This window comes from Plectropomus leopardus, chromosome 2 (assembly GCF_026936395.1).
Source record: "Plectropomus leopardus strain MGB_pleo_1.0 chromosome 2, ASM2693639v1, whole genome shotgun sequence".
In the NCBI taxonomy this organism is placed as follows: Eukaryota; Metazoa; Chordata; class Actinopteri; order Perciformes; family Serranidae; genus Plectropomus; species Plectropomus leopardus.
The window spans coordinates 26277552-26301514 of NC_142177.1; the positions used below are offsets into that span (position 1 = coordinate 26277552).

A 23963-nucleotide genomic window follows, 5' to 3' on the forward strand; every position below is an offset into this window, starting at 1 on the left:
TACTATAAAGTATGCCATGATATAATTTGGATTTGATTCAAATCAGGGGCTTTTCATCAATATGAGACCATATCAGTAAGTATCCTTATTGTCTTTTTTAGGCTGCTTGACATTGCCTGCCCGGCATCAGACCGTCAGCACTTTTTGAATGTTTAGGAAGAAGGTATGATCGACAGAAATGGTGACACAGACGTGCCATAGGAATTTCAAAATAAAGGTGTATGATGATATGTATTGATGTTTCCACTTTGCATCGATAATATTGGATTCTCGATAATTAAATTGATTTATTGATCCAGCCAGTTTATTCAGCAACATTGATCAAGATAATGTTACAGCTCATCCAAGGAGGATGCCATTGATGTTTACGTATTGCATTGTCACAGGCATAATCTTCTCGTCCAAGAGAAGATGCACACTTCCTTCTGTGCAGTGATTCGATTTGCTGGTGTAGTTCGGTAGAAAGGAACTAGTTCCTACATAAAAACGGCCCACAACAAGGTCTGTGGATTATTTTGAGTAACTGGGTCAGAATTTCTGGAAAGAGATATTGTTGCTGAGTTTTTTTCAAATGTTTTTTTCTTTTGGCTCTTTGAGCAACACAAGCCACTGCGCCATGTGGTTCAATTATATTGGAAAGAAGGCGGTCATCTCTAAGGCCCATATCTCCAAACACTCAACACCTCACACCAAAACAATCTAGATTGATAAACGGCACTACAGGTAAAAGAAAAAAAACATGTATCATTCATTTGTGTTGAACTATCCCTTTAGACAAAAACACTGAGAAAATCCTACTGCAATATTAATGATCCTATTACAGAGATCAAAAGAGGTGCATCTAAAGTCATACATATCAGTATGCAGTCTCCTTGCATTGCTTGAGTGAACACCACCATCACCATGTGCTGCTTCCTTAGGCTGCACAACAGCACACATTAGTGAGGAGCAACACGTTTCACTAGAGGGAATCATTTGACTGATTAAATCAGTCAATAGAAACCATGAGAGAGCAATGAATCTCTGTCCTTCGCCTCTCGTCCTTTCTCTGTTTCCCTGCTGTTCTCTACCCAGAGCAGTTTGAATTACAAATAAACCGTGCCCTCCACTATGCCACACGCTTTTAATGGCTAAGTATTGGTATAAGCGTACTCTCAGAGGGTAGATGGGGGTGGGGGGATTTTTCCAGCTCTACGAGAATGAATCCACTAGAAAATGTGTCGGCACGGTCACATACATGAGCCCACAGTGGCGGGATGAAGGGAAGACAGGTTGAGAATGAGGTTGGAAAGATGGATGGAAGGATGGCAGAAGAAGAAGAAGGAGGTGGAGCTTGCAGAGCAGGGTGGATGGTGTTTCCATCCCTGAACTCCACCTTATGCGCGCTCGCAGGAAACCCCTTCTAGTGGCTGCACACGGCACGCAGCGCTACAAGGCTGCAGCACGACACAAGCACACGTAGCCTGTGATGTAGGAGGATGATGACAGGAGAGAGGAGGAGGCGAAGGGCGGGGGAAGGGGGGACTGCCAGTGAGCGTGCCGAGCAAGGGAGTGAGCGAGCGAGCGAGAGCGAAAGGGCAGAGTGAAAGGGGGGAGATAAGCAGAGAGAGCAGCATCTCTTGAGCGCATTCAGCTCACAGCAGCTCAGGAGGCAGGACGGCAGAGCAGAGGGGGGAGAGCACCTGCACCTCACCGAAGGGGGCGACACCACACCTCTCTCTCTTGGACACACACTCTCTCACGCGTCACACAAACGCATTTGTGAGGAGGCGTGAGGCTCAGGAGGAGGAACATCACATGCACGCACGCTGTTTTGCTGGCTAAGCTGCGCTTTGGAGAGCGGTCTCTTGAAGACTGGACCAGAGCTGTATCCATTGCTTCATACATCCTTTTCCTTCCTTCCTTCTCTCCATTCCTCCAACTCAGAAGTAGCTCTCCGTCACGCACCCGTCGATCATTCGGACTGATTTGCCCTCTGTCATTCATCTAACCTCTGATCAGTGTGTCTCTCTGTGACCACCTCTGCTTTCACTCCATTCAAAAAGAAAAATACTTGGAGAGCAACTAACCGACCAACCTTTCGACCGCAATCATGAACTTCCTCCGACGCCGTCTCTCTGACAGCAGCTTCATGTCCAACCTGCCCAACGGCTACATGACAGACCTCCAGAGGCCTGACCCACCTGCTCCTCCTCCCCCCACCGCCACCTCGCCTTCCCAGCAAGGTGCACCCCCAGCAACGGCGTCCGCTCCTGCCCTGTCTCCGACCAAAGCTCCAGCACCGGCCCAGGCTCCCGCCAGCTCCCCCGCGGCACAGGAGCGGCGTCTGAACCAGCCGGCTCAGCAGCCTCAGCAGGCCCAGTCCTCCTCCTCTTCTGGCGGTTCCTCGGGCTTCTTCAGCTCCTTCAGCTCCATCACCAACGTGGTCAAACAGACGGCTGCGTCCGCCGCCGGGTTTGTGGAGCAATCAGCTCCGTCTCCCTCACTTTCCAAGAAGTTCAAGATCCTGTTGGTCATTGATGAGCCCCAGCATGAGTGGTAAGATGCATAATGATGGGTTGAGTGTTGGCCAAATGACTGATGGGAAGTTGGGTGGTTGTGTTAGTAGGCAAGCTGTTTCTGATTTTTTTTGGGACGTTCTTCAGATTCGGTGTGAAAAATATTTGAGTTTCAGTCAGCCAGAGGGATCATGATTTACTGCCAATTTGAAAACTTAAGTGTGGGTGCATTGGCGGACTGACATGTGTAATCACGATTGATTTTAATCTGACTCAAATCCTGAAATTAATCCTTAAACCCTTTTTGTTTGTCTTCTGTCTTTGTATTTAAATGTTTTCTCTTCTCTAACTAAAGCTGTTCCCAAAATAGCAACAGCTCTATTAATCTAAACAGACAGCCTTTTCTCTGGGGTTTGGATTCACACAACCCACCACCCAGTGCTGTCACCTGCCTCTGTTTTTGTGTTTATGTGAACCTTTATGATGCCATGTGCGCGCATGCTTATGCTAATATCTGTGTGTTTGAGAGCTATGAGTAAGTGTTTCCATCCCTTGACTGCACAAGTTGGCTACCAGGATATTATCTTTATGCTATGAACTCATACATTATACACTGTCATAAACGGGCATGTAGCTCTGAATAAAACATCACAAACACAAGTGAAATGTAAACCCTCGGGACTGTAATAATGTTCGCTATCCCACTTGCTGCTTTCTGTTTCTGCAGAATCATATTTTCAGGCTATAAAGGTTTTTCTGTATGGATGGTGATGATGGATTTTACAGCTGTTCATTGCTGTCATTATCTCGCTGTGGTTTCATCTTGTCAGCCCTGTATTGGCCACTGTGTGACAAAGTGGCGACACTTTTGACCTTTTCAATTTAATGGACGTTCTGGAGTGTTGTGGTAATCATTGTGGATCCCACATAAAACTAAGTGTGTTTACTGTTACGGACAAAAACTGATGTGATATGGACAAAAGCATAGCAATACAAGCAAGTAAGTGGACCTTGAGTTAAATATTTAACTCTTTCCAAGGTCAAGAATAAAGTGTCAATTAAGCTTCGAAAGGGCTCCAAATCATTAAAGTTTGAACATCTGGAGACTCCATCCGTAGAGGAAGACTGTATGATCTGGTCAAAAGCTCCAGCTTTTGAGTAAGGCCTAGTCCACACCTACATGGATATTTTTGCTTTTGAAAATGCATTTTGATAGTAGCATATAGATTTTAAAAAAAGTCATTTCCATTTCCAGTACAATAAATCCTTGACAAATATAATTAAACATGCTCTGTTGCCCAGAGAGAATCTGAATGCATTCCTCTTGGGATTTTGTCATTGAAGGTGTCTGAAATGGAGATTTAAGTGTCTGCAAAATGTAAAATGCAAATGCAGCTTGAAAATGCAATGTCCTATTACCCGATTTTGGCACAAAATCCATTCTCTTTAGTGTTCCAATGGCAAATTACTTTCTTTCTATACTCCTATCTGTATTACTGGCATTTGCTTTGAAACAAAGTGGTAGCATGTAACACTGATAAAGTAACATCTGAGTTACAGACACTGATACATAAAAAAGACAGAATGTTTTTCAGTGTTTAGTGCAGCAGACTTTATCTCCAGCGCAGGATTATCTCTATAGCGGTGCATTATGCATGTGTGGATACATGCATCAGTGCTGAGGTTCCACCACACTGTACTCTCTGAATGTGATGGGCAGCTCCACATTGTGGTAATCCTGCATCTCTCCCTGTGAGTGTTTTATAGTGGCTTATGATTGGATGGCTGCCACCTTCATGATGAAGTGAGGTTTGAATGTCAGACACTGTTGAATGCATGCTGCTTTTTGCATATATATGTGGACACATAATGCTTTTTCAGACTCTGAGTCTTCAGACTGTAAACTATAAAATCTAAATGGAAATAGATTTAGACAGGTTTGTGTTTACTACCTCCTTGCACCTGCTGAAGACATGAACAAGTGCCAGCTCCTGTACATAGAAAACAAATAAACACTTATGAGTTTATTCCGACACAGCAGCTGCCTTCTACAACCACATTGTTGCCTTCTAAAATCACTGCAGCCTGTGTTGCTAAAGTCTTTTGTGGCCTATGACAGTCATTCAAAGTGATTTGTAACCACCGCAAATGATGTAGTTTGACTTACATGATGAACTGTTGTTTTACAAAGAGGAGACAATGATTACTCTCATTGTGAAACGCGTACGGAGCATAGATACACTGCAGGTATTAAGAGAGTCTGCAGTGATTGCTAATTCATGTGTGCTGGGTAAATGCTGTAAAACACAATGTCGAGATGTAGCCAGTGTAGAAATACATGTTTGGGTGTTTTTCTGCCAAATCTTTGTCCTCGTCCTTACCAGAAAAGTTTATTAATTCTTAATACAAACTCTAGTTTGTTGCAGAATAAGCATGCCAAGTGAGTAATGTGATTTATCATTTAAGAAATGTAATGCAATGAATTTGCAACTTCACTGGCATTATTTCCTGAAGTCCTCCCATTTTGTTTGTAAACAATATTTCATCCAGAGAGCTCAACATAAATATTAATGTTGATTCTTTGGGGGGGGGGGCACTTGCAGACAGAGCTTCCCTTAAAGCATCTTGGCCACAGAGGCCTTCTGCTAAATGTTATTGATTTTCCACTCAGCAAAGAGCGGGGCCCGAGACTCTCAGTAATATATCTTAGAAAACAGAAAGCCCTTCTCTGTAAAGATTTTGTATGTCGCTCACACGGAGGCTATACTCTGTTAGTCAGAAATGAGAGGACAGACTTTTCTTTTGACATTGACACAAAAATAATTTTTAAGTTTTTGATGGATAGTATCAGCCTAAAGCCAGTGGGGAAGCTTGACAAGGACACCAAATGTGCTGGAAGCGCCACTGCTGGGTGGACCCACTCACCGCAATCTTTTTCTCTCTTTATACCTCGTCTGTTGTTCCGAACGTCTCACAATGATGTGAACGGGTTTACGTTAGAGTTGATTAAAAGCCAGCTGCGTCTCATATAGACGCTAAAGGGTCCATTGAGCTTCTGTTTTTGACACGGAGGGCCACTGACCAAGCATTTTATAATGCCCTGGAAGTGGAACCAGGCTGAAGCACATTTTGTACATAAGAAGTTTCTATGAATCAATCAATTCATCTTACCATAATAAACTGCTGAGCACCAGACCACTTGTCATCTAAGAATCAGTACAAACAGGGCCATTTTACACCCACACTGATGAATGACAAGCAATGTCTGATCAACGGATTGATTTGAAGGCTAAAAAGGAAGGACAAGCAATTAATAATGCTCATTTCAACCTGTCAATTACAATTAACTAAAACACCATATTACATATTCCTCACAGTAGTTTTGTTGATGTGTTTGAAGCAGATGATAGTAAGAAGTATTGAAGCTTTTATTGTCTCTTGCTGTTTGTCTTTTTTTTTAGTCCCTTCATTTACATTTTCCTGAAATTACACTACTCCCTTTCCCTTAATTGAACTTCCCTCTCTAAACCCATCTAAACTTTGCTTTTTGAAATAGACATGGAAACTAGACATGCAGTCAAAAACGTGCCACAACTCTAAAAAACTCTGGCATCCCTTTTAAAGCACTAGTAGGCAGTTACATAAGCAACTACAGGTGTCATGACTTTCTCTCATTCTCTTCGCTCTGAGATATTGACTGTACCGCTATAATGGCCTACTCCGACTGTGCCACAAAAAAAGACCACAATGGGACTCCGGCAATAAAGCAGCGAGATGAAAGAGTGAATGCATTTTGGAGGCAATTCAAAATGCGTGCGCATGTGTGGCCTCATGTAGTCCTTATGTAACAGACTGGAGCCAAAGAGGTGGTCAGAGGGAAGAGACTGTGTCCTCCAGGGCCTTTCAAGGTGATATTGGTAGTGAGAGGAGGATTAAGGAGGACAGAAGAAGATCTGGGAATCTCCCTTTATTGGTTGTCTATGTGATGCTCTTTCCTGTTTGTCTCACCCCTTCTCTCTGTGTGGTTTTCTCCGCCTCTTTTCTCCTTGCTTCTCTCTGCCTGCCTTTTATCATGACAGTGTCTGTGTGTGTGTGTGTGTGTGTGGCTCCAGAGAAAGTGCTCCGGGTTCCTGATGTGATGAAGTAATGAGAAGAGACGTGGTGATTCAGCAGTTTCAGCCCAAAGGCCACATCTGCTCTCTTTCCTTTGCTCTCTATATCTCTGTGCATCTCTCTCTCCGACTCTTTATGCTCTGCTTTTCTTTATCTCTATGTTCATCTATTGAGTTTTTACTCTGCAGTTTGTGCCTGAGTAACAGTGAGCATATTTATCACCTATATTGCATAAGTACCCATCAGAGGAGATTATTTTAGACTGTTGCCTTTCACACATGACTCATACCGGGGGTTTTGGTGATTTGACTGCCCGTTGACGCACAGTTCGCCGACGATCAGAGGTTGATGGTGAATGTCACCCAACTGCCCTGCAGTTAGAGCTCGAGATTAAACTGGTTGGTATTTGAGAGCAAACTGATCAGCCAACAAGTAAAAACATTTGAAATAACCTCACAGAAGCAGCGGGGGGTGTAAACGTTCTTTTAATCAGCTATTCCTAGTGCGCCGTTTCCTCGCAAACTGACTAGGAAGCATAAAAACTAAAAAATAAGAGGAAAAAATACACCATGTTTCTGATGGGCTTATTTTGATTCCTGTGGTCGCACAGTAGAAACGTGCTGTTTTTATGGACTCTCTCACATTTTTTAGTGTGATAACAACCTGCATTGAATTTAAACAAGAACGTTACTGAGCATCAGTGGGGACCTATCATGCTTTTCCTTATTTTCTGTCATATATGTACTGTCACAATGTCCTATGTTCATAGTAAACGTGGCCAAAGTTAAAAATAATGAGCCTAGCAGGTAAAAGAGAGCAAAAACCTCACGCTTCAGACCGTTTGTAATACTCTCACTTTGAACTGCATAGTTTTGTACTCATACTTTCTATTTTGAGTGCATATAAAGTGCATTCACACTGGAAAATATGGCAAAATGCAGCACACTACAAGTACCCAGATGGTGCAAAATAACTGAGAAGTTGGGAGTGAAACGTTTGACACTTCTCACCCTTAATGGTTGCCATTTCGACAACATAGCACAAGGGGCAGAACCGTAAACACGCTTCAGACTGATGACATGTTGACCGACTGCCGCTGTAAACACAAAAGCCTTGTACAAACATACATGTGTATTTTTCCACTGCCACTATACAGTTGTCAGTATAAGCCATCAGTTTGTTTATTGGGTTAAGTCTGTAATAATTTATCGCAAACGATGACGATGTTAGCTTGCTAGCTAGCTAACAGCGACACACACTTTATCGTCAGGCACTGAAGTTATGTTGAGCTTAGTTAGGTTTGGTCTTCGTGCATTTTAAATTGTTGTTGTACTGTAGAGTATTTTTGTGTTAGATTTGTGGTCAGATGCTTGACAGGTTGTAAAAATTTGCAAAATGTGGCAGCGATCATCAACTCAGTTAAGGTACGTTCATTTGACTTACAATAAATTAATTAACACTGAGGAAGACAAGTGAGCAAGCAAGCATAGAGCAAGCGTAGATTTTGATAATCGTTGTTAAATGTTGGTGAAAGTACTCCTGTTTCCAACTGTTTTCTCTACCTTTGACACAAGATGACGTGAGATCATGATGGATTTTCTTTATATGGTCATTTGTCCCCTGCTAGCTACTACAAGTCTGGACATGAAAGCTTGCACACTGCTACATGTAGCTACATGCTAACAGCAGGGAGCCATGTAATCTTGGTTGCTGATATAATATTCCTGCTGTAACATGTCTGAACGTGACGATTTTCCTTTGAAGCTTTTATTAGTGATTTTTCAGAATAGAAAGTGCTGCTATTCTCAAATTCAGCCATTACCAGCTTGCAGTGCCAGTGCAGAGATATGAAAAGCCAGAATTACCGACTAATTACAGCAGGGATTTTTGGGGAAGAGCAATTAAAGAGACAGACACTCTCAGAGAGCCTGTTTATACTTGGTATAACATGCATTTTAGTGATTTCAACACAAGTGCACAGCCAAGACACATTCTCACCTGTGTCTATCATGCATTTCCAGATGATCACTTGTGTTCAGATTTCATCAGTGGCTATGTCACTTACACCAGAAAGTCAAAGGGCTCCGCGCATGGTTATTACATCCACACTAGCTAGATGCTTGCTTGTCAAGTTAGCTCTTGTGTTGGTACAACTGGAGATATTGCAGGCAGTAGAATTCAGCACATCTCTTTCCATAGGACAAAACAATGGACAGTCACCCAACACTGACTCCAGCTCATCATAAAATGGGCAAGAGCGTTATCATGGTCACCAAAACAACCACCACTTCCCTCATTAATTCTGTAGTCTGTGTCGGGGACGCATCAGGACACACTAGCGTTTACACTACAAACCACGTGTGATCATGTGGGATCAAATGCGTTCTAGACCACCTGGGAAAATGGTGTGAGTAATCGCATCACAATGTGTTCTTGTGGTTGTTTTCACTTGTATTCAGCGCTGTTCACTTGTGATTGGGTCACCCAATACACATTTTAATACCAGGTGTAAACAGGCATAGACAGAAGGTGTTCCAGCACAGACGCTATAAGCAAAATAGTGTTTTTGAACATTAAAGCATGTAAACAACATGTTCTAGTACAAACCCAAAACCCAAGAATGAACCTGAAAATGAACATAATAGGTCTCTTTTAATTTTGTGTATCTCACTGCGCTTGCATTCATGCATAGGTCTAAAAAAAGTCTTAGTAATTTTCTCCATCAGCAGCAGAGACAGGAGTACACAGAGAGAGCAGGTGGTGAGGTGGAGCTGCGTATACTTCCATCAACATCACTCTCGCTCTCTCTCTCTCTCTTTCTCTCTCTCTCTCTCTCTCTCTCTCTCTCTCACACACACACACACACACACTCACAAATTTACAAGCACCTGCATGCTGTGTTTCTATTTTCTTGCATCTAATTATACACGACAGGGAAAAGTGTTTTCACACAGAATTCAGCATATTTGGTGGTATGCTGTTGCTCATCTCTTCTGACTAAGTTTACTATAAAACTGTGATTTGGGAATAAAGCAGTTCATTGTTAAAGGTTATTTGCTAGAAATATTGACTCTAAATACACTTTCTCACAACACACCTACATACAGCGCAGTACATACAATATAACCACCAACAGAGCACTTTGTTTTCAAAGGTGCTTGTAATTTCTGTTGGATGTAGTTTGGACTTTATTCCCATTATTAGGAATTATTGGTGCCATTATGGTTCACAGCTACTTGTACACACACACACAAACACACACACACACACACACACACACACACACACACACACACACACACACACACACACACACAGGCTCAGCGCTGACCTTATTACAGTCGGTGGCAATGTCATGTTGACTTTATAAGGTCCTCTTGGTTTCGACCTCTTGTTGTCTTGTTCATCTCAGCTGTAACAAGACCTTTGGCATTTTCAGCCCAAGGGACGACACAGATACAACTCCAAGGTAAAATTTGTAACCTTAAAGCTTTCAAAATAAGACATGATGGCTTTACAAGGTTAATGATCAAAGGTTAAAGAAGGTACTTCTGTGATGAAACTTGTTTATGACGTGCTGCTGCCTAACTGCTAACAACTACTTTTTGCATCTCACAGTTCGCACACATAACACATCATCAAAATGTCACACCTGTCCCTGTCTTTGGTCCCGTCCTGCCGACTGTCCCTTTTACACAAGTGCTGTTCCCACCTCCTCTGCCAAGACAACTCTGTCCCCCCTCTCTGCGATTGTACCTTTCATAAAGAACAGCAAGGTAAAATAATGGCACGACATTACGACCTTGAATAGGCAGCGTAAAGGAGCTGATGAGAGTCCAAGATAGAGGTTGTGGGGAACCCTAAGGGAGGGGTTGCCTGTGACAATCAAAACTATAGTGAATGTGTTGAATTTGCAACACTGCAAACCAAAGTTGTTGTAGCATGTAAAGGAAAAAAGGCAAAAAAAGTAAAGATGTGAAAACAGGCTTTTTTTTGTACACTCATGTCACTGAAACACAAAGTCCTGTCTTGCACATTGTATTACTTCATTTATCCTGTCACTTCTTGTGTGTTTTCGTGACGAAACATAGTTTGTAGACCAGACATAGTCATCACAGATTTCTCCTGGTGAAAGATCTCGCAGTGTGTGACCCCCTGTCACCAGTCAGTCATGTAGTGTGAAAACAACAGACTAACGACTACAAGACAGCAAGTTGTGTAGTGCGAACAATACAGCGATCTGAAAAGTTGTGTAGCGTGAACTTAGCATAAGAAAGGTCTCTCACAGGAGTGCGAGTTACATCTCACTCATCTAGGCACTAGAATGGAAATTTTTCACTATTTATGGACTTTTTATGCACTGAAAGATTAATTGAATTCACAGATTATTTATTAGCGCAGCACAAATAAACATGGCCCAATCTATCCCGAACCTTAACCTTTGGTTATCAAGATAAGATGTTTCTCCTAGCCTTAAACAAGTAGTATTGTGCCTTAACAAACTGGCAGATCAGAAAGTGGTCATGTGTATAATTATTCTGACATTTTTGTAATTTGTTTTGCAACGGTTTTGTAAGGCACTGAGTGTCTGATCAGAAAACCATTATGTAAGCTGTTTTGCACTGAAAAACAATATATGCTGTTTAGTTTGGAGGATTTGTTCATTTTAAACAGACTGTTTTTGGTGGGCATCTCAGAAACACACAGCCCTTAGGTGTCAAAATTTATTGAGAATTCTTGAGAGTCTTTGAACTCTCATATTTTACTGAATGGTAGAACTGTGCTCTGGTTTTATTATGCAGCTTTAACGATTAGCATTTTAATTAATATGTTTATGTATTCCATACTGTCTCTGTGAGGAGTACCTAGATAAACAGAAGGCTTGTGCTCGCTCCCAGGAGACCAGACTATTAGTGAATGCAGATTAGTGGCACTGGCTGTGTCAATACCAAGTGACTAATAACCAGCTTTAAGAAGAGCTTTTACTCCTGTGGCTTGTTGGGGCTAAAGATCACCCATATGCAGATATGTCAAGGAAAGCAGTTAGCCTTTTGGCTAATTTAAATGTCACAGGAAGTAAAATATCCACTCTGTGTAAACAGTCTGTGTCCCTTTACTTTTTCATGACTGTGCTGTTTTTGTCATTGCCTATTCTCCACTGTGGCAGACATTTTGTAAAGATAATTAGATAAGCACAGCACTTACTGCCTGTAGCCTACCATCTCCATAAATTTACACCTCGACTGTTAAACTAGAAAGAGCCAAACAGCTCGAGTGGTTTTATTCCAAAATAATATAATCTAACCGAGAAGCCGCAGGCAGCATTAACATTATAGTCTGAATGAATGGTGAAGTGAATGTTGCCAAAACAAAGCTAACAAGAAGCTGTTTGAAAATATTTTAAAGGTGCAATAATTCTATTTTCTTTAGTGTATAATCACCTGAAAATAGGAACTGTTGTGTTTTTGTAACTTCAGAAAGAGCCGTTTACATCTACAGGGAGCACAGTCTTGTTTATGGAGATCGCCATGATGCAACGCCATGTTTCTACAGTAGCCCAGAGTGGACAAACCAAACACTGGTTCTAGATAGGGCTATAGGGCTATTAACGTTTTCACATCCACCACTGTAGAAACTGCTTAATTCAGCGTTTCTAGCGGTTTAAAACAACAGGTCCATTTTTTTTGGAGAGGGAGAGACCTAATTCGGCTTCCGGTGAAAACCACTTGAAACATCTGGATCTTAAGTCATCTGAGAAAAAAGATGACTATACATTAGCATGTTTTGGACAAGCCACCTACAACAGCATGCCAAACAACACCAGCAATACATGATTTGTAATGTGAAGCTACTTTTTTCTGTGTTACCAGTTGCAATCACCGGATGTGTTTGTTTTGGAAAGAAGGAGACCACTGTGGATAATTGGCTCACGGTAAAAACCTCCTGAATGTCTGAATTAGAAAAAGGTCAGCACACATTGACTCGCAAAGAAAAGGCGTTAGCACACAAAAGCATTTGGTGGGCAAGCTTCCCGATGCCAAACAACATCAGAGATGTAGTGATGTAGCGAAACATTTTTATTCAGTGTTTATAACAGTTTCAATCACCTGGTCTGTTTGATTTGGAGAGGAAGAGACCTCTGGGGATAATTTGGATCCGGATAAAAAGATAAAAAGATCTGCAACAATCAACACTCAAGGAATTCTAGCTAGAAGAAGTTTTAGCTTGTTGCAATCTGTAAATTTGCTATATATTGTAATTTGGAAATTTGCAATATAAATAAAACAATGAAGTTCTACTCAAAAATACAGTAAAACTGTAAACTGTTGTTCATTTGTAACAGTTGTAAATTTAGGCTAAGCAGGCATTAATAAACTCATTATACCATACAATGCTAATGTTATTTTGTGGTGTTGTTTGCCAGGATTGTTTTCTTCTTTTTATTTATTTCAATAGGTAATATCTCGCTTAACATTTTGTAATGTGCATGCTTTACACATGTGTCTAAATGGAAGCTTATATAATGTTGATCGCCAAAAAATAGTTTACCTATATTATAGATCCTTTTACAGATTTAATTTGGTAATAGAAACATCTGGTTTAGTTAAGCAATCTTTTGTCAAAACATTACAGGTGAATTCAAGTACAAGAACATCTCAAAAAGTATAAGCCTTGGCAAGAATAAGTGAATAAAATGTATTTGTTGTAGTTCTGGCAGCTGGTTATGCAGGGCAATGCCAAGGTCTGCCAAATGCAGACCGTGGAGGCTGCAGGATGAATTCAGTGATTTATTGATGACATGGCTTACAGGCAGTTCTATACAGGTAGCTACTGAGGCCAAGAGGTAGCCTTAAGGTCCATGTAAATATTAAGATAACAGAGGCTCAAACACAGAGGCATGAAACAAGGCAACAAAGCAACAACGATAAACTGACAAGGAGTGAACAAAAATGGGCTGGATGAATGGCAGAATGAGCAGCAATATACACAAGTGAGGCAGATACTGTGACAGCACTTATTTACTTACCATATAACTATTTAAGACAGCTGCCAGGCAAAATATTTATCCAAGGATATCATACTACACTGACTCGCTGCAAATTCAATATTTTGCAGAGTTAATATACAAAAGGGGTGCACCTCAGAGTGCATTTGATGCACATTACCGATCACTAATCATGCAAAAGTGTTTTTTTTTTTTAATGTAAATCTGATGTTGCAGTTTGACCTTTAGTCTGATTATTGTCTGTGGGCACTGTACAAACAGACCTCTTCAGTCCTCTTCTATTAAATAGCCTCTTCAGGATGAGGAGGCACTAACCAGCAGACTAGTGCAGATGAATCTTTTAGAGCTGCTACACAAACGCTTTTCAGTCTGTCATAATACAAGATGCTTCTATTAAATCTATAGTTCAGTCTTAGAAGAAGACCCAAGCAAACTAGAGTTCAGTAGAAGTCATGGCTTTTATAATAAGAAGCTTCAACTTTATCAACCAAGATAAACTAGAAATGATGAGGCAGTCTGTATCATAGATGCTACAATGGACTGACTGAACCATCAGACTGATCTTTACTTTCTGCTGTTTGCAACTAAAAACACATTGAAAAGGTCATCTGTAAACAGTGGTTTGCACAGTAATACAAAGAAACAGGAATTGTGTTGATGCATTGCTGTTTTGTCTGTGTGTCAGGTGTTGTTTTTGAGTCTAGTATCCTGGTGATAAAGCCGTTACTATGCATGAGGCTCACAGATACCCTAAGAGGGCCATAAAAGAGACCAATCAGCATCACAACCTCTGGTGAAATTGTCCACTGTTGCTATGGCAACAGATAATCCTCCTCAATAATCATGAAAACATATGGTAGAAAAGAAGCATTAACGTGATCACAAAAAATGTTTGCAGTTTAGAATTAGCTTCTCTGTGTGAGAAATAAATATCACAAATACATCATCAAAATTTTACATTCACACACTAAAAATTAATTGTCTCCCATCTCATTTTCACATGATCATGAAATATGAAATACAAAATACAAGATCAAGTATGAACAAATGTAGTTAGCCTTGAAAAAACTCAAATTATATATACAGACATGATTTGTTATGTTATTGAAGCATTTTTAAAGAACTCTACTGACTTATGACTAATGTGAATGGAAAGAAAACAATACGGCTATGTGAGACTATTTATTGCACAAAGTCTGATTATCATCAATCATCATTCTGACTGATGATTTAAAGAGTAATTTGAGAGTATTTGTGAGGCTATTTCATGAGAATAAAATTATGTAATAAACATAACATGAATAAAACATTAATACATTAACTTATATGCATGATTTTTGCCTGTGTTATGTCAACTGCCATGAGCCCTCACGTGATCAAACTCTGTCTTTTGGTATTGTTGTGATTAAGAGACCCATAGCAGCGGAAATTACATAATGCATGCTTAAGTCCACAAGAGCAAAAGTAAAATGAGTAAAATGCTGATACCAATCCAAGAATATTTCAATGGTTACTTAAAAAGTCGCATTAGGAACACATAAGCTTCAAACAGCTAGTATAGATACTTTCTGTTTAGTAGTAAACTGATTATAGAAAAAAACTGAATTCTTTTAAATCACAAGTAAACAATCACAAACCAGCTGTAATAAAAGAGAGCTTACAGATGACGCTCCAACAACAGCTTCAGGGGAGAAGGTAAAAGATGCCTGTCGCTAGTTAGAAGTTAGTCAATAGGGGTTGCTACTGGCAACAGAACACCCAGCTGAAACCAGCAGCAGAATATCTCCATCTCCATGACAACAGAGTGACCTCCACCTCCTCATGACCTCATGACCGTGTAATACAGCTGAAAGCCCCCAGAAAAGTCCTTGTGTTACGATTGTTTTGTCAATTATTTTTATTAGGCTAGTTGTTACAATGCAGGAAGAAGTGCAAAATTACATCTCAATATTTAACAGGCTGTGGCTACAGAGGACAGTAGGGGATCTATAAATCAGGAACTAAAATGCAGGTGCTTACAGAAAGGGCAGCCTTGAACGTGTTCTTCTGCTCCTGCTGAAAATTTTCTTTTAACAAGAGGAAAGTGTCTGCTCAATTCTTAATACAAAAATTGACCAGCTAGCTATGAATTGTAACTGCAGCGGTGGTTAAGTTAGCAAGATCTACAACTCTTTGTTCACATCTCGCTTAAGCACTTCTGTTATATTTTATTACTGTACATATTAACTGCCTGATGTGATTACACTTATAATGTCTCATAATAAAAATCCTTTAGCTAGAGTCTGACTCAAGTATGCATTTTACTCACTTTCCTTTTGCTTCTGAATAAGAAGAATGAGTCTGTGTTTCTGTGAGCAGAGAGCAATGTTGGCACTTACTGTGATAATATCACCAGCAGAGGAAAGAGAGCTATTATGTAAACACAATTATTTAACTAATTTCTTGACACTTAATTACAGCTGAGCAAAGTAGCCAGCTATTAAATACAATGTAATTTTTACACCACATACTATAGGTGTTTTGTGTAAAAGAATGTTTATTCTTGTTAAAGGTTAAGCCGCCAAACTACCAGAGAGAGCTACTGTAATTAAAGGTCCCATATTATGCTAATTTTCAGGTTCATACTTCTATTTGAGGTCTCTACTAGAACATGTTTACATGTTTTAATTTCAAAAAACACTTTATTTTTCTTATACTGTCAGCCTGAATGTACACGTATTTGCTCAGTTTTAACGCCTGGCTCTTTAAGTCTCCCGCCTGAAAAAGCCAAGTCTGCTTTGACTGGTCACCGTTTCCGGGTCTTCCTCATCTGTGCTCTCCCAGGCCCCAAGGATGTGCGCTGAGCTTTAGAAGCCAATTTTTTACACGATGCCCTGTATTTCATTATGTGGCATATGAACTATTTTGGCTTTTCATGCGCCACTGAGCAGCTCTCATAGGAATGAACGGGACCCAGCGTTTAGTGCCGTATCCAGAGCTCTTAATACATCTATCTCTCTATGTCCTTGCACCATTGTTTCAACCTGGAATGACTGTTAACAACACTGTTGGGGCAGTTTCTACCTTTATATAGTATATTTGTGACAACACAACTTCACAGAGGTCCTTACAGCTCATTTAAAGGCTCAGTTTCTTAAAGATGGACTGTGTTCCCTTTTTTGTGGATTGAGGATTTTGATAATAACAATATTTCTAATGTTATTGTTATTTATTTATAGGACCAATACTTGCTGTATTGTTTATAAACTAGTGCTGGGCCGTTAACGGCGTTAACGTGCTGCGTTAACGCGGGATTCTTATCGCGCGATAAGGAAATTATCGCGCGATAAACTATTCACTAAGTTGGGTCTACACAGTGAGCAAGGCACCAATTTCACTTTGTTGTTTAAGCGCGGATGTATACCTGGTCGAATTACGCGGAGGGGGCGTGAACAAGGCAGAAGCTGGTCTGCCTGAGTGACCGGAGTGATTGGCTCAAGCCGTGTCACAAAGCTACTGACTGTTAATGGTCTTCTTCATGACCTCTAATGTAGGCCCACAGTTCAATTAGGGTCATGTTATCAGAGGCTGCGCCCTCTGCTGTTCATTCCAGTTAGCAGGAAAAAGCTTTTTCCACATGGAGACAGAACCTGTGTTCCTAAATGTCTGTGTTTAACAAAATAAAAAAAACACCAAAGTAAATTTTATGGAACATTATTTTTCTTTACCAAATATTATAGTAGAACAGCTTTCTCAAGCAGTTTGTGATGCATTTTCATCATTTAGATAGATAGATATTATTTTGAATGTCTTTGGCAAAATTCAAATCTATAATTTTAATCTAGATTAACTACAGGATTGCAGTGAGATTAATCTAGATTAAAAAAATTAATCTATGCCCAGCACTATTATAAACATATTTAAATTTGACTTTTGGAACCTTTAAATAACATTTCCAACAAATGAAAAATACACTTTTTAGAATATTGATTTTTTGAAGAGCTCATATCACTATGCAGTAAGCGTGCGTTGGGGCTGTAGCTATCCTCTCTTCACAACACTCCATCATTACATAATTGACGTGTTAATTATATATTCCTACCTAATGGGATTTATAAGATGGATGACTTGTTGTATGACTGCCCTCAGGCGTATAGGCATGGTTATAGTGTCTGATTAATCACACAAGTTCTGACCAACTTCCTGCACAAAATTACAGCATCTCTGACGTCACACACGCAGCACAAGATGTTATCTTGACAGTTCTGCTCCAAGTGAGGGGACATTTAACCTCATTGTTTGTCCTGTTATTTGACCAAATTGAACTCAAATCATGAGGGACAGAGTGTTCAGCAGCTGGGGTACGTTTTTTTCTCACACAAACACAAGAGATTCGTATAAAAACACATTTTTTAAAAAGTGACTTGACAACAATGGTTTTTCACTGCTTTCATAACTTCTTCCAAAAATTCAGTTTTTCTCTCCAGTCTAACAGAGACACACATGGTCTATCTCTTCTGTCCTAGTTGCCATGGAAACTAATTAGACTGTTTTTTTATTTTAGAGGCTGACACACAGCATTGTTGTTGTCATTAGTGGAGAGTTGCCGCCTATTAAAAGTGCTCATGGTGCTACACATTTTCCCGAGACTCACAGAAATCAGGGCTTGACTTTAGTACCTATTTGCCATAATACCAACATGACTGTTTGCTGTATGTAGTTACCACTTAACATTTTGTAGGCATCATAATCTTATTCTAAACCTCTCATACAGTTTTCTGTGAGATTTGCTCGTAAAAGTCTTCCAAGTCGGACTCTCCAATCTGTTTCCACTGGAAACACTTGTTGTAAATTGCCTGTTGCAGCCTGATGCGTGCCGCCTATTCAAGAGGAGTTTGTGAGATTTTAGCATTCACAAAATCGTCTCCCTCAAAATGCCATATAAGGGCACGGTCACAGCCATGTAATTAACTGGTGAATATTTGCCTCCCATTTACTTTCATCCAGTGCAAGAGAGGGGGTGAATAAAACAACTGGTGGCAAAGTAAATTTGCATCTTCGCATTGCATGGAGTTCAACTTTGGCCAGCAGATTCACAGCCTCAACCAATGGCAAAGAAGGTTGTGTGGAGGAGACATTGACTGTTGCTGTGTCTTACCAGCCAATGTTGTATAATACTGGCTATGAAAAATACAACCCGCCCACCATGGAAGATTCTGCTATGGCAGTGGAATATAAAACAACACAAAATGTAACAATAACATCAACATTTGTGGTATTAACTAGCAAGCATTGGTTAGCAAGCTATCTCTGTGTGCGTCACATCCAGCACTGCCCGTCTTCAACGCAAATATCACCTCAGCCAGAGAAGGTCACTCAACTACATTCGCTCATGCGTGACCATGCCCTAAGGCTACCTGCTCCACTGTGTGTGTGGAGTTTCATTCACAAAATTGTCACCAAAGAGTCAATCTTTGAACCCATCAACCATGGATTTGACAATGATTTGGCCTCTGGGGTCAATAGTCAATATTTTGAGGTTTCCACGTAGCCAATGGATATCTGGATAACAGTTATCCACACCGGGACTTTCTCTTAGCTGGTCCTTCTTTACAGTCTGAATAGCAGCTCTAGCAACGAGAATGGAGTAAGAATTGAGAGACGACATATCTCTAAAAACAGAGATCTGCATATGAATGCAGATAAATTAAAACTAATCAGACTACAAACTGAAATCAGAAATCGTCAGATACCCAAATTTTGTTCCGTTGCTGTACAGGTATCTGCATAGCCTGGATATGCAGGTCAGAGGTGATCAAGGGAGATGACAGACACAGAACAAGAGAATATTATAGCCTACAGTAGGTGATGTTATGCTGTCGGGTACAACAGAAGGTGATACTGGACAGTGACCTGCAAAAAGACTGTGAGGCAGCTGTCAGGTTGAGAGAAATATGCCACTAAAAATTGATAAAATATTTAAAAAATTGGTGAATGCCACAAATTCCATTAAATAACTTCTGTGTGCCACCAAAGAAATCTCTTCGTATGAGTGGTTCTTGCCCAGTGTTCCCTGTGTTGTGCATCTCATGCCATTAAGTTCACTCTAATTGTACTGAAAGTACACCTAATTTGATCAGCTCAGGAAAAGTGCAATGCAATAAGCTGACTGGGCGAGGGTTTTTCCCCTCGAGCCAGCCCTGTATGTACCCAGAGCACTGTACAGAGCGAAGCACCAATCTAATGGCGTATAAGTCTGCAGTGTGATTAAACACAGGGCTGAGGGCTTCCCAAATTAATTCTGAGGCTCTGTGAATTCCCTCTAGCAGAGTTTAGATGGAGAGTCATGTCTGCTCAGTATATCCTTTTTTTTCTGCGAGTTGAGGGAAGAGAAGGTTCAGCCTGTCTTTGTTTGTCCTCCATTAGGAGAGGGTCGATGTGAAACACTGTTAGTTTTGGAAGTCAGCAGGGAATCGGGGGGTATCTGACAGATCGAGGAAGTGAGGAATAATGTGGAGAATCAGAGTGAAAACAGACTCTAGCCAGAGAAGAGATACGTCAACTAAAATAGAAACTATACACGAGTAATTTCTGTAAACAGATTGCTGCACATGTATGCAGAATCTGTTAGCAACAGAACAAGCATTGGTACAGGAACTTTTCTGGTTTTTATTCGTAGTCGAAGTGGCATTGACCATCACATTTTCCAGGTACATAAACAGTCTGTGTGGAAAGCAAAATAGGCGGAACCCATTGGCCAAAAGAGATAAATGAGATAGTAAAATGAGTGAGTTCGATGCTGATACAGTGAAAATGGTGTGTGAGCAGCAGTGTCAACAGGTCTCTGTTTACAGTGTACACCAGGTAATGGTACTCAGTATTTGTGTGTATTAATATTATAGAATATAATGCAAGGATCAATGTCACATATAACATAATAAAATATAATATAATATAATATAATATAATATAATATAATATAATATAATATAATATAATATAATATAATTAATATAATATAATATAATATAATATGGTACATTATCATACAGAAAGGGATATGCTATATGGTGTAACTTTAAGTTGAGTAAATATATAGTAGTATAGTAGTAAAAATATACTACTTTATACATACCTATACATACTTTTTGGTTTTATTACAGTACAGCATAGCATAGCATAGCATATAGTATAGTATATAGACCTAGTATAACATGGTGAAAGATATTATATATATATCGCTCTTTAACTTTTAAACTACACACTTTGAAAAAGGTAGCATAGTGAAGTATAACAATTACTAATATTTAGTATAGTACAGCAATAAAATATAGAATTGAAAAGAACATCAAATATACTGTGATATGGTGTCATATGGTAAAGTATATTGTATAACATGAATAAATGAACAGTATGGCGTCAATATGGTGTGATGTGGTATAGGATCATGTATAGCAAAAATATCCTGTGTCAACATATGGTGAGATATATAATCAGTCCACTGAGAGACTACGGAGAGGGAGAGGTGAGGTGTCTCGAGTGAACCAGACACTGTGGAGAAGTGCGTGTGTGTATTGGGGTGTGGGTGTGTGTGTGTAATGACAGAGAAAGCTGGTTAGAAAGACATGAAAGAGAGAAGATGGGGGGAAAATGAGCTCAGCAGAAGCAACGATTCCTGTTTTCTATCCATAACCATTAGCTACTTATGGTGTATAACAAGAAGCTGCATCAGACACAGCTCCAGGCTTTTTCCTCCCTGGTATCTATCTCTCAGTGTCTGTTGCTCTCTCCCCTTCCTGCTTCTCTTGCTGTCTCAGTTCAGGCCATATAATGGGCCTGAAATCTCCAGGCTCCAATCCATCAAAGGATCAGATAGGCTTAAAGCCCGTCTGAGGCACTGCCTCATCGTCTCACTACTGTCTCTTGGTGTTGCCCACATATTAGCCGAAAGTGGTACCTTGTTTTAGAGCAAGAAGTGGGATTCAATACAAGACATTTTCTTTGCTTAGTATTTATTTATGTACAGGACGAAGGAGTATCTCAACATATATTTTCTGTTTTACCACCTGGCCACAATGGCAGCATAATAGTACGCACGTGGGACCCTATATAAACAATCTAAGGTGCAAGGCACAAGTGCATTTGGGGGGTGTCAAACTTCACTTTAGGTAGTTAAACAGCAGATAATCTGGGTGCAAAGTAGGGTTCAAGGGGCAAAGGGGTTTTATTTATTTGCTTAATTAGGTAATTTAGGAGCATAACATGATCAGAGTGTCATCTCCCATTCGCCTTAAAAGCCAGGTGGTCCACTATTGTAGTTATAATATTGAGAGAGAAAAAAAACAGAACCAAACTTTTAGCTTTTAGCTGAAATTTAAACATTTACACTTAAACTCAGCCTTTCCTGTTTCTGTTTCAAAATAAAAGCACTCTGACAATGTTTCTGTAGACAGAATTCCTTCAGCAAACACACTGCTTTTTATTTTGAAATATCTGCATGACCTTGTTGTTGGCAGTAAAGTGGCTTGCACAGCTCCATAAATGAGTGGAGTATGGGTTTCTAGGTATGGAAATACAGTAGTTATAGCAGCACTGCAGCAACAATGCTGTCAGTGTGACACCGCAAGCCTGCGAGCCACCCCAGCTCTGCTACATAGCATCACATGCTGCTAAAGCATGTAGTGTGATGTTAATGGGAGTCAGACAGCAGCTCTGCAGCTCTGCTCTCTGCCACTCTGCATTTCAGAGTGTAATTAATATTTACCACATTAATAATGTATTATTTCACCGGACTGCAACCCATCTGCACATCCCTGTGTTTGTAACAAGTAAAATGTAAACTAATTGTGAACCTGCTAATGTAGGCACACCTTTCCATTTGAATAATGCATCTTTTAAATAGCAGAAAAATACTGTGCTAATAACTTTATTTTTGACTTATGATTCAATCCTTTTCTGCTGCATTAATACAGCAATGTGTGAACAATGCACCTAACCACACCTTATTTCAGGAGTTACTCGCCCATGGGCGCACAGATGTGCGCAAGTATATTTGCTACTTTACACAACATGGGTGCTGGCTGAGAAAATGACAGCCACACTGGGTGTAAGATAGGGCCTATAGTCACATAAAAACACACAGAATTAATTAACAGCATTCACAATTTAGTAGGACCTGAGGGGCAATAGAAAATTTAATATATTTTAAACAGTTACATTCATCTAGGGAAAAAAAGTTGAATGTGGCATTTGAATGTCTGATATAAGACAGAGTTTTCAATTGAAGTTTATCATGTGTATTATGCATAGTACAAAAATGCAGTTTTGCCGAGTTCATAACAAACTCCAGAGACGGCGGAGATTATCCATGTGATTATCTAGTACATTGTCAGTTAGACACAAGAGAAAGAATGTTTTATCCTCTTAAATCTGTCTTTAATTTTTAATTATTGATATTAGAGATGTTGGGTGCTGAAGATAAACTCCTCTGCCACAGTTTGATTTAAGATTATTACATGGATATACTGTGTATATAAATGTGGCAGTTTTCTACAAAGCTGGATTACTGAACTAACAATACGCTTTTAGGTAATTCAGTGAATTATATACGGATTTAGGTGCTTTATCATATTGATGCAAAATCACTAACTCCCATAATGCCATAAAAGCTCTTTAGGTTGACTCACAGCATACGTTCATAGCACCCAAACCTCACGGTTATCAGAAGCATGAAATGATAAGCTTTGTCAGTGTTTGAAAGGCGAGGTCCTGCAGGGCCCACTCATGCACTGTAATATTAATCAGATAAAGTGTTTTGTGAAAGATGAAGTGGTTCAGATAATGAGACAGCTTTGACCTTGGTTTCACAGCGTTGTGCCGTCACTTTCTGCAGCAGGCCACATGCCATCGAATAAGAGGACATAAAGCACCAAGGAAACTGCAGACCCAAACATATATGCTGCCATACAACACAGCAGCAGTATCTGTCTGCCATTAGTTTTGCAGCATCCGCAAAAACATGCTCCTCTCTCAAAACTGAGATGCCACCTTGTAAAAAAGCTGTTTTTCACTATGAAAAGACGACACGATAATTTACAAACAAGTGATCACTTTGTAGTACAGCAGTAGAGAAGTCAGGAAATGGAAAGTGGGACTGGCAGAATCTGATTGTGACTTTAAATTCAGCGAGGCCTGATTCACTAGCCAGGCTTTTAGGGTCTTAGCCAGCTTCAGCATAGTGTCAAATAGTAATTCTCTCAGGTCTTGAATGGTTCAGTTGACCATATGGTGTACAGTGCAGTGGTGCATTTTGGCAGGAAATAGAGCACAGTTAACACACACATTTTTTCACTTCTGTACTTGCGAGG

General features: G+C 40.0%; 1 protein-coding gene across 1 annotated transcript in view; it reads left to right on the plus strand.

The window, feature by feature from the left end:
* Nucleotides 1-1530: 1530 nt before the first annotated feature.
* Nucleotides 1531-23963, plus strand: part of syn2b (synapsin IIb) — a 111620-nt gene continuing 89187 nt past the window's right edge. The window contains exon 1 of the mRNA XM_042506385.2: nt 1531-2538. Within this exon, the coding sequence (XP_042362319.1) occupies nt 2093-2538 (446 nt within the window). The 5' untranslated portion in view covers nt 1531-2092. The remainder of the gene's footprint in view (nt 2539-23963) is intronic.